Source organism: Centruroides sculpturatus, unplaced genomic scaffold (genome assembly GCF_000671375.1).
Source record: "Centruroides sculpturatus isolate CEXI.00-Female unplaced genomic scaffold, Cexi_2.0 scaffold1961, whole genome shotgun sequence".
Lineage (NCBI taxonomy): Eukaryota > Metazoa > Arthropoda > Arachnida > Scorpiones > Buthidae > Centruroides > Centruroides sculpturatus.
The window spans coordinates 52,303-64,790 of NW_019386274.1; the positions used below are offsets into that span (position 1 = coordinate 52,303).

Sequence of the window (12,488 nt, forward strand, 5' to 3'; positions counted from 1 at the left end):
TTTATTCGTTCCATTAGGTACTGATAGGTTCAAACTAATACATTTACATCCTCCATCATCCCTTATTTTATCCCCATGGGGGTTGAATTTATCAAAATCCTATTTAAGCGGACGTCTTCATCATAGTAGCTCCAATCTTTAATTTCAGTTCAATCAGTCGAAAATCTAAGAAGATTTATACAAACTTTCATCCCCTATTTTATCCCCTTAGGGGTGGAATTTATCAAAATCCTTTCTTAGGGGATGCCTACGTCATAGTAGCTTTATGCATGCAAAGTCTCAGCCCGATCGGTTTAAAATTGACAAAGTTTCATACAAACTTTCATCCCCTATTTTATCCCCTTGGGGGTAGAATTGATCAAAATCCTTTCTTAGCGGATGCCTACGTCATAACATCTATCTGCATGCCAAACTTCAGCCCGATCCGTCCAGTGGTTTGGGCTGTGCGTTGATAGATCACTAAGTCAGTCAGTCACCTTTGAGTTTTATATATTTAGATTGCTAACACGTGACTACTTCTTAAGGGGCAACCCGAACTTTGCTCGAGTTACGCTTCCGTAACATCGTAACATTCTAAAACGAAATTCACGAGTTAAAATTTGACAACGACGATTTATTTTTCGAGATTAACTTCTTAAAAAGAGAACAGAATCAAATTATTTTAAAATTCAGATTAAATGTTTATAAATTTATTATCTAAATTTATAAACATATGTTTTATATAGCCTAACTAATTCTTTAATAACTCTGCTTCTTGACCTTACATTATTATTCAACGTATTTTCGATTTATATTTCAGGGCTTACCGAACACAGCAATGGAGTATTTCAGAAGAATTTATTACACTTTGGTAATTATAAAATTTATTACAATTGTAAATAATTTTATACTCCATTGCTGTGTGATAAGCTTTAAAATATAAATAACAACGGTTACGTTGAATAATATGAAATTTAATTTTTTTTCTTATTGTCAAAGAACTTAAAAATTGAAATGTAAATTGATAAATAACACTAAAAATTAAGTCTAAATGAAATATAAATATCTAGCAGAATTATGAGGCCATATTTCAGTTTTTATTGTTGATTAAGTAAATATTAAATCCATAGAATATCCATTACTTTAATGAAACGTTTATTTCTACATTAGAAATGTTTAAGTAAACTTTCCTTTCATCATTGTGTTTAACCGTTAAAGCTAAAAACTGGAATTATATATGTAAAAAATAAGGAACTCGTTACTACTCTCAAAAGGGGTTTCAAGTTCGTTCATTTTTACCTTGCTTGTGGAGATTCTTTCACTGTAATTTTAGCTGGCTTTTTTCTGAAGTTCCTTTTTTCTTTTACTTTTACTTACTAGAAAAGATAAATTCCATTATTCTTTATTCCTAAGTCTTCTTCAATCTAAAAAAAAAAAACAAATACAGGTAACCCCCGTATAACACGGCACTTCTATAGCACGGATTCACTCTAGGCACGGTTCGAGGATTAGGTAAAACTTTCGTACAACATGAAATGTAATAAATTTTTACATACTTAAGTAGTATCACGAAATAATAGTTCACGAAAATAATAATTTTCGTGAACTATTAGTACTTAAGTATGTAAATTTTCTTTTCTCGCCTTTTGTCGTACACGTGGTCCTTCTCGAAACTTGTTTCAATGTTGCCAGATCGAGACGCTTCTGCTTCTGATGTTGCCGAATGTTTTTTCCTTATTCCATACTCGCTTCATTCTTCATAAGTGCTTAGCACCATATAAGGAAATTTATAAAGACCTTTTAACTAGAAGCAAGCAATCTAAAATTACATACATTTTGCAAAAGGTAAAGCATGGATCTGAAGATAATGCAGAAAAATGCTCAGAGGATACGGATAACTTGCCGTTTTCTTTTTAGCAAGTTATCCTCGGTTAATAGTGCTTTTAGTGATAACGAAGAAAACATTATTTAATTTATATTAATATGTATCACTTAAATATCTTTATTAAAATTTTATTATCTTAATTATGAAAATATAACAGCATGTTTTTTAATTTTTGGAACCTAACCCTCCTTTTCGTACTAGTTCTTTGGAACCTAACCCTCCTTTTCGTACTAGTTCTTTGTTTCGCATAACACGGCAATTTTTTGGAACGTAACTACCGTGTTATACGAGGGTTACCTGTAGTATTAGTCCACACAACGTGAGAGCCTTGATCACTAGACTATTCTCTTTTCTACACCCTGTTTCTTTTGTTTCTTTTCCACGTGGTCTAAATCCTTTCCAGGAAGAAATTATCGAACAAAAAAGGAACCAATCAGCGATGGGAACCCTAATTAAGAATCTCTAAACATAGGGAATAGATGTGTTTTCTTAGCATAATGTTGCCGTTAAGAACAAATCACATAAGAACACTTTTAGTGGATGAAGGTTTGTTTATTGGTAGGAATAAATATGCATTCCGGGCTTAACACTTCTCTTCAGTCTTATTATAACAGATTTATCAGCCAAATTGATTACAGATTTATCGAATGCATTAAAATATTACCTAAGAGTATAGTGACAGTTAAAACAACAGGACTCGTGATAGAGAAGACTAAGGCGAAAAAAGGGGAAACATAGAGCTAAAATTCTTTTAGCTCAACCCTTATAGACATTAAAACAGTATAGTAATATGTGCTAGAATAAAAAACGGAGTAAACTTAAATCTACAATTAGGTACAATTAAAAGGCGAAATTTTTATAAAATTAATAACGGAATATCTGTGGGGTGCAAAATAATTCCGATGAAATGTAGAGAAAAACATAGACTAGATGAGAGAGGTTAAAAAGATGTGAGTATTCCCTCTATCGTACACTGAATGTTTGGTGTGTTGACCTACACAGTGGGATACGATAGTGGGAGGGAGGTAGTACATCTTAATGGGTATTGCTACTTAGATAGGAATGGTTGCAAGATGTCATTGATGACTGCACCTGTATTTAAGGTCATTCTGTGTATTTTATTAGTTTTAATAATTTCATTGTGTTCATAAAATTTTCAAAAAAACACAACACCTTAATTTGCTGAGAAAACTTTTAATGAAAAGCTAACGTTTTCAGCCAACTCTATTGGCCATCATCAGGCTAAGCTTTTTCGAATACAAAGAAAATAGAACAAAAATTTTTAAATCAAACATTCTTTAGTGAGTGTAATATAGTTAGAATATGGCGGCACCGGTGGATTATTACAGGAAGTATAGGAAAATAACGTTAAAACTTGTCAAGGCTGAATGCAAATTTGAATTTTTAAAAGAATGTTTGATTTAAAAATTTTTGTTCTATTTTCTTTGTATTCGAAAAAGCTTAGCCTGATGATGGCCAATAGAGTTGGCTGAAAACGTTAGCTTTTCATTAAAAGTTTTCTCAGCAAATTAAGGTGTTGTGTTTTTTTGAGTTTACAAGCGAGTGCTGAGTGAGTGTAATACAGTAGAACCTCGAAAACTCGGCCTAATGTGGACCGAAGGGTGGCCGAGTTTGTGAAAATGCCGGGTTATCGGGAATGGGGTTAAAAAAATAAGTACGAGAGTTTCCTCAGAAAATACTGTACTGTACTTGTATGTATTGTTTACTTGAGAATATAACAGAGAATAAACTGCCCAAATACCCTTAAACAAAGGAAAAGTATGTCCTTTGTGAAGGCATAGAGCCTTTACTACATGAAAATGAAAATTAATGATTACACTGTGTACAGTAATTTAACCTGATAAGACAGACCTCAGAAAAATACTTTATGAGAGCTTTTATACTGTCATAAAGCTGTCTATAATGAAAATTAATTAACTAAGGATTTTTTTGCCCTGCCAGGGTGTGGCCGAGTTATCCGAAGTGCCGGGTTATCGAGAGCCGAGTTTTCGAGGTTCTACTGTATACATAAAATTTTCTTTTGATAAAATTTTTTTCTTTTTTAAAAGCTCCGTTATCACCTCTCCGAACTTTCCCGACTCGGATCGGCCTCGGATTTCGCCTAGAAACAAACGAATGACAATCGGGGTAAGAAAGAGGGTGAACGGGACCAATCAAAAGGGTGATGTTCGGCGAAAATCCTATAAAACCCCCAAATCTCAAAGACAAACAGCCGATTCTCCTTCGGACAAATGCTGAGAAGATTCCAGGACCTCCACCCACCAGCATCACACCTCATCTGACATCCAACATTCTTAGTTATTGTTTTTCATAATATGTAAGTTAATCTTATGTCAACAATAAACGGTTTCGGGTAAGTTACTTGTCATCTTTGTTTCCTGCCGCCGCCACACACATACGATTCGCCCCTAAGTTTTCCTGACGCAATTAAGTTATTGCCCCTAAACGTCGGCAACCTTACACCTCATATGACCTACTTTTTTTGTAATCAACATTAGAGTAAAAACGTAGTAAAACTTTGTAATTTATAGTAAATTACTAGGTCTTTCTATAATATAAGTACATATTAGTACTTCCTGAATGTACAAACCTACTCACAACCCAATTAAGGCTCTCCTCTCATTGATCATTAACGTAACATACACAACATTTTTTGTCCTCCCTACAAATACCACCTACAACTCATTTCGTACCTTTCAATTGCCGACCTTTCTCATATTCTCCATATCATATTTCCTTTCTCATATGCAAACCACAGTCTCATTTATCTCAACTGTCTTTTCCGGTCCTCCAATTTCATATTACTTAAATTACTCAACGAAACTATCATTACATGTATAATGTAATTTGCCAAATCAACGGCAGTTCTTTTACTTATACCTACGGCCAAACAAGCGGATTTCAACGAACAGTCAATACAAATTAAATGCCATATCAAGGAAAGAATACTTGACCAGGATAAATTGCCACATTTTTCTGTAAATGGCCCCTAATAAGCAGACATTTTAAAGTTACATTTCCGACATCAAAATCTAACACAATTTGCATCACTTCTCAAACAAATTTTACACTTTCCATTACATTTAACACACACCGTTTCGACTGTTTAATTAATTAAAAGCCTAGTTTAATTGCAAATTTTACATTTGACGGAAATCTTACATCGAGACATAATTCAGAAAAATCAGATAACGAATAAAATCCACAGTGGTCCAATTCTTAAATTCCATTATAAAAAAAACAAATTAATAACTAACTCACTGAAATAAACTCGACAGTAATTTTTACGACTCACACACCTAACACGAAACTAATTTGCATAATTTCTCACAAGTACACATTTATGTTGTAAGATAACCTATTTGCATATGTGCACACAATGTCACCGGCGCAGCCTACCAACCATTTCTAATCGCGCCTGTGCTCGAGATTCAGGAAGGGCGGCCATGATGGTCCCAGATAGTAAACTTCAACCGAAACGGAAAGTAGAGGAAGAGAATAGTCTAGTGGTAAGCGCTCACCTTGCGTATACGAGGTCTATTTTTCTTTCTTTTTTTAGATTGAAGAGGAATCCGAAATAAAAAATAATGGAATTTATCTTTTCTAATGAATAAAAATGAAGAAAAGAAAGGAAGTTCAGAATGAAGCCAGCTAAAATTACAGTGAAAGAATCTCCAGAAGAAAGGTAGGAAATAACGAACTTGAAATTCCTTTTGTGAGTAGTAGCGATTTCCTTATTTTTTACATCTATAATTTTAGTTTTTCTTTTACTTTCGTGACTGTGTCTAACCGTTAAGTTTACTTAAACATTTCTAATGTAGAAATAAGCGTTTCATTGCAATAATGGGCACTTGTGCAGTTTAGGGGTACGGCTGTTTGAAAGGTTTTCTTCCATGAAATTAATCGATTCTAGACTAATTTGACTCAAACATTTTTAAAACACGTGTAATTTTTTGGGAATAATCCATATAAAATATGCGATAAACAAAAAATTGTAGGAATACTTAACCGAGTGTGCGCAGTTAGAATACGTCATTGCTTAAGCTTGTTTTCGTCGCGGAACGGCACATCGGACGGAGGACGCGTACGAAGCGTGTCACGTGACTACTTATATCTGACGTTTTTCCTAATAACTTATTCTCTTTGCGAGTAATTCGCTGAATTTTAAAGACATCATTAATAGAAATATTATAACATTATTCCATCGTAAATATGGACTAAAATCAACGTATAATAACGTATGATAAATAACTAATAATTCTGCTTTACTTTTAAATGGCCTAATCTCTCATGTCGTAAACAAAATTGTATACCGGTAATATTTATTCACATCTAGACATTAGACATCTTATGTTGCATCTGATTAATATTTATCATCACAATATAGGCTATATTATGATAGAATTATTGTCGTTAACCAGCGGTTTTATTTTTTTTGTTCCATATAGTCACTAATAGTAACAATAATTCGTTTCTAGTTAAAATACTATAGTGTATTATGATCTATCACGAGATATCTCCAAAGTTCAGCGAATTTTTGTGCCTCACACGTTTTTCTATTGCCAATCTCTAGCTAAAACTCTTATTATTATAACATGAAACGTGAATGAAAATAAATATTAGAGAAAATAGTTTTCATAAACATATTAATAGTTAAACTATTTCTAAATTTAAATAACATAATGAATTCGTTGGAAATTTAAATTTGAAACATCGTTAGTATTGGGTAGTTACATTATTTGACTCGGTACATTAATCGATTACACAAATTTTTAATAAAATATAATGGAGTAGTTTTAAATGTTATTGACGGAAAAGATACGCAACTCGTTGCTACATTTTTTTTATGTTAAAAGGAAATTACTTCAATTTAAAATTTACTTATATTAAAAGATTGAATATTTCAATAAGTTGTTGGAGTGTTTTTCTTTTCAACCCAGCTTTCAACTAATCTGGCAGTAATTGTCCATTAATAGTTTTTCATTGGCGTTCGCCGGTTTTCTGATCATTGTTGTTCAAACGTACTTTTTAGTTCATTTTTGTTAGTAATTTATGATTCTCCGATTTTCCTATCTAACTTCATTTATGAATATCCGATTACATTTCGGTTTAAAGTCTGTCTGTGACTCAATCATTTATGGCAACAGTACAGCAACCACTTTATAAAACTTGTGTTTTGGATCATTATCGTGATGAAATTATAAGAAATTCGAGATACGTAGTTTTTCAGTGAAAGCTTTTAAATTTTCTAATAAAATATATCGACATTCTTCATACGTACTTCCAACATTAAACACACGTCTTTTATCTACACATGGTGTTCACGGATGACAAACTAACACATCTTATTCTACGTTTAAGGAAAAGCTTATGCCAATTGTTGTTCTGTTTACAGTTCGACCAACAGAACCAAAGATGTTAAATTTGCAGTCGACTCAAAATGTTTCAAGCTTTAACTCATAATCTTTTCTTTTCTGTTTCATATTGTAGGTAGTTGTTCAATGTAAACGTTTACAATAATAAACCATAGTTTTAATTTAGAGTTATTTTTTACGTACCATTTCCATTCTATATAGATGTTTTTCGTATAGATAAGTTTTTAAAAGGTTACAATTTTCAAAAAATTCACGAATGACACTTTATCACAGAAAATTTTACATTAACAAAATAAATTATTCAAAAATTGATTGGTATTTTAGTAAATGTATACAATGTTCATTTGTAAATATCAATTAATTTAGAATAGAATTTATTTATTTTAAATTATTTGGCGTGGAAAATGGAAATTTTCTTCACTATAAACAATAAGCATTGAAAATAAATTTGTCTGATATGTAAGATCGTTTTATTTTTTCCATTTAGCTGATCTTCACCTGAAAATAGAGAAAAGAGAAACTGACAAGGAGACGAACGAAATTCAATTTCGCAAGAATGAAATCCATCATTTAATGTTAGGCAAGGGTGAAATAAAAATTCTTATGTTGTGAGTTTTTCTTATCGAGAAGGAGTTATGAGGAAAGTATACATATTATAAGTGTTTTAAAAATGCAATATTCTTTTTATTTAAATGTAACATATTATACAACTTTACATTTAACAATAGAAATGAATAAAAATATGAATAATACATTCTAATATTAAACTCATTTAAATACATTAAATTGTATAGAATTTATGTTATTATTTTCAGACGTTCTTTGGATGAAACAATGGTTTTAATTTTGAAGAAAATATTGTCCAAGCTTATAACAAAATTGTATATTACATACACTGCTTTACTTACATCGGTGATCTTCGATTAAAATATAAAAGAAGCGGGAGGTCCACTGCAAAGATATAAAAGAAGAATTCATGAGCATTACACTTCAAAAATGTTTTACAGAAATTGTTTACTTTAATATGTCGTCGCTGATTAACTGTTATTAAAAATATTAGTAAAATAATATATTATTACTCGAACATTATTATCTTTAAAATTACTCTTTTGTGTTTTGATGCAGAAATTTGCTATTAGATATTACAGTTATTATTTAATTATTGTTCTTATTTTAAAAAGTTTTTGTTATACATGGATAAAATATTATTTAAAAACGATTTTTTTAATTGCAGAGAAATGGAACCAAAAACAATTTTCATGTAAACGCTGTAAGAAAAATTTCAAAACTAAACAAAATTTGCAAAATCATGAAAGAATCCATACAGGAGAGAAGCCTTTTAGTTGTGACAAGTGCAAAGAGAAATTTACACAAAAATCAAGCTTAATTCAACACCTTCGGGTACACACTGGAGAAAAGCCTTACGCTTGTGACGAGTGTAAAAAGAAGTTTACACACAGATCAACCTTAATTAAACACCTTCGGATCCACAATGGTGAAAAGCCTTACAGTTGTGACGAGTGTAAACAGAAGTTTACACAAAAATCAAGCTTAATTAAACACCTTCGAATTCACACAGGAGAAAAGCCTTACAGTTGTGAAGTGTGTAAAAAGAAGTTTACACACAGATCAACCTTAATTAAACACCTTCGGATCCACAATGGTGAAAAGCCTTACAGTTGTGACGAGTGTAAACAGAAGTTTACACAAAAATCAAGCTTAATTAAACACCTTCGAATTCACACAGGAGAAAAGCCTTACAGTTGTGAAGTGTGTAAAAAGAAGTTTACACAAAAATCAAGCTTAATTGAACACCTTCGGCTCCACACTGGAGAAAAGCCTTATAGTTGTGACGAGTGTAAAAAGAAGTTTACAAAAAGATCAAACTTAATTGAACACCTTCGGATCCACACTGGTGAAAAGCCTTACTGTTGTGACGAGTGTAAACAGAAATTTACATGGAAATCACAGTTAATTAGACACCTTTGGATTCACAACAGACGATAGCCATATGAATACTAATTATGTACAGCGAATTTCATTTGAAGCCAAGATTTAACAGTAGATTAAAATATTCACACTTTGAAATTTTCAAGGAATGTTATTTTTAATTTTTATTGATGTAGAATTATCGAAAGATGTAAAAAAACTGGTTTTAAATTGTAATGATCATCTTCGACTTTCTGAAATGTTTTAACTAAGAAACATTACAATATTCAATATATATTTAAAATGTTATTATATACTTGTACGTGTTTTATATATACATATTATGGGACTTTATGAGCATGTTTTTAATTTGTTTCATTTTTTGTCAGACAAAAGCCGTCTTATCATACTAAATCTTTTGGTGTTTATATCCTAGTTTTTACTTTTGGTACGAAGAAATTTTATGCAGTAAGTCAAAAGTTAAATTTTTAGCTGCAATTTCAATAAATTGTTAGACCAGTAAATTCTCACTGTCATCTCCGTGTGTCTTGCTCTGTGTCTAAATACTTTCTTATGTAGATGGAAGTTGGGATCTGATGCGAAAAACGTAATGGCACTAAGCGATTGTTTCAAAGTTACGAACGATGCTTTATTTCCGGATTTAGAACAACTTCATTAAGAAACACGCAAAAATTACTTTAATTCACCGTAATACATTTCATCTACAAGAACAAGCGATATTAAAAATACTAAAGTTGTGTCGTTTCCGCGCAAACAAGCGTACACACACGAACAATTAACGCAGGAAATTTTTTCTGACGTAAAAAAAACACGTCGAGCCTGACGTCACTTCTGCAATTCCTTGCATGCACGTGTGCAGTAACAAATAGTTGATACAAATATATAATTAGATATTGTTTAAAACAATGCACTTAATCAAATAGCTCCCTACCAGGAGCTAATGGGTAGAATCATTGGAAGCGTTATACGATATTTAAGTGTGTAGCATCCACCAGCTAAACCCGGAGGTTGATGCTCTGTAAAGTGCATGTGCAAATGCCTGTATTCTGGCTTCTTACCATTCAAATATTTTGGTCGTGGATGCTGTCCCATATTCGATAATACTGCGTTTTCATTCGGAAGATGCATATACGAATTTATATTCGAATGTACAGTACAATAGCAATAATAATGTTGTTTTTCACACGTAGTACAAGAATTTGCAATAAAATACATTACGCGTTAAAATATAAAAATGATCGCACAATATGTATTTGTATTTTAAAAAATACAATAGAAGCAGCGTTTCCACAGCTATAATGGATTGCACGCCTATGATTAATACTAATAATAATGCTAATGATACGGTAAAATAATAAAGTAATTATGTTACAGGTGATAAAAACTAAAATTGCAGTGGACAACTTTCGATGGCAGAGAAATATTTTGCTTGGCGCTAGAAAAAAATGCAATCCAAATTTTCCTTTACTGTGCCTGTTCTCCAGAGACCCATTTTCAAATCAGACGTCACACAGAAAGAAGGTAACAAAGAAGAGCAAATAAATAAGTACATAATATAAATTTTATATTATAAAATTTTATAATCGCCTTAGTAGCGATTTGATAATTCAAGGTAATTTTAAATATATCTATTTTAAAAACAATTTTAAAAGGTCAGATTGTAAGCATACACGTGTTTCTAATCGGTACCTGAAGCTTATACACGTGGTTATCATGAGTCGATCTGTAGAAACGAGATTTGAGAGAACGAAAGATGACGAACATTTTGTATTGAAAACTGAAGTTTAGAGAGTATTTCCGTGTTCTATTTAATAAGTCCTATGCTTTTTGTGGTAAATTTCTGAAATTCTGCAATTAGGTTTCTTTATTAGAAACGTTCATGCTATTAAATTTTGGTAGTTAAAGGTCAATAAAATGAAAAGATGATAGCAGTCTTGTGTAACTCCAGTATGATTGATCGATTTTACTCGTTATTAGCATTTACAAGTTGTTTTAAAGTAAAAAGTAGCCTAATGCAGTAATAACATAAAATTAAACAAAATTAGATCATAAGAAAAGTATAATTACCTTTAAAAATTGAAAATTTAATGCATTTAAAGTATTTTCTGTTTCACTCGCTTCTTTATCAAAAAGTTTTGAATCAAAATTTAGCATGGTATTGGTTATACTAAGGGTAAAGCAGCCTATGTTTTCATTTTTGAAAAATATTTTATTCTCAAAATTGATGCTGGAAGATCCAAGCTCATTTTCCTGTTCTCAATTTGGTTTTGACTGAAGTCACCATAGAAAAAGCAAGAAACATAAACACAATGCAAATTTCGATATTTCGGGAAATGTAGGATCTATTACATCATTTTTAACAGTTGTGACTCGCACTAAAACTCCGTAACGTCAGTTAGAACATTATCTGACAGTAGACTGAAAAATACTTGTTCAGTCTACTGTCAATTACATTCCGCCATTGTCTCTGTATTTCTCCAATTTTGGATTGATCAGTCAGAGCTAGGGGAAGAGTTCAAAATAGAGAACGAGTAGCACTTTAGTAAATATTGGGAGATAAAGCTAATTCTTTTTTGAGTAATTCGATGTATTTAGGTATGCGAGTAAAAATTTCTTTACACGCTCTTTTTAAAAAGTTTTAACATCTTTAAATATAAATGCTTGTTCATAAGAAATTACATTAATGTAACTTTATTTACTAAAAGGTTTGAAAATTCATTGTCCAAAATGAATCTTTTCATTTGACAGATAGTGCGATTCATCATTTAAATCTATGTGAAGTTTCACAAATTCAAGAAACAAAACTCTTCTTTGCATAATGAAAAGCTGCATAATTCATTAAATATTCTAAAATATCTGTCATTTCTATTGAACGAAGTAATTAATTTATTCAAATTCACCTAAGACAGGACTCAAATAGGTGAAATAAAGTCTACTGGTTTTATAGGTGTACGTATGACATAGTATCAATATTCTGGCACAAGACCTATCGAAACTAGATGAAACCCTGTGAAAATGTAATTTTACACAATGCCCATGTCTAAGAGTAATAGTCTGGACACAAATATTTCAATTCACTTCGTAATTTAAATAAATGAAAAACACTATAAAATTGACTTAGTTCAAAGAATTAAAACTCGCTTTGGAAAATTGTTTTTCATATTTAAAATTATTAATATCTAAAATTGATAGAAATTGTAAAGATTTTGTCTGCAAATCTGTCAATAGACTGTAATTATAATTAAATATTGTTTTGTAAAGAAACGTACATAAAAATA

General features: G+C 31.3%; 1 protein-coding gene across 2 annotated transcripts; it reads left to right on the forward strand.

Annotated features, from left to right (window-relative positions):
- Nucleotides 1-5,284: 5,284 nt before the first annotated feature.
- On the forward strand, nt 5,285-9,731 carry LOC111614358 (gastrula zinc finger protein XlCGF8.2DB-like). Of its 2 annotated transcripts, none has more exons than XR_002754913.1 (4): nt 5,285-5,394; nt 5,508-5,570; nt 7,748-7,846; nt 8,076-8,254. XR_002754913.1 is itself a non-coding variant. In XM_023355733.1 (4 exons), exons 3-4 carry the CDS (start codon nt 7,834-7,836, stop codon nt 9,265-9,267), a joined length of 786 nt encoding a protein of 261 aa, XP_023211501.1. In that variant the 5' UTR covers nt 5,285-5,394; nt 5,508-5,570; nt 7,748-7,833; the 3' UTR covers nt 9,268-9,731. The 2 variants fall into 2 exon arrangements, 1 of the variants encoding a protein (XP_023211501.1); XM_023355733.1 differs by lacking the exon at nt 8,076-8,254 and adding an exon at nt 8,495-9,731.
- Nucleotides 9,732-12,488: the final 2,757 nt, after the last annotated feature.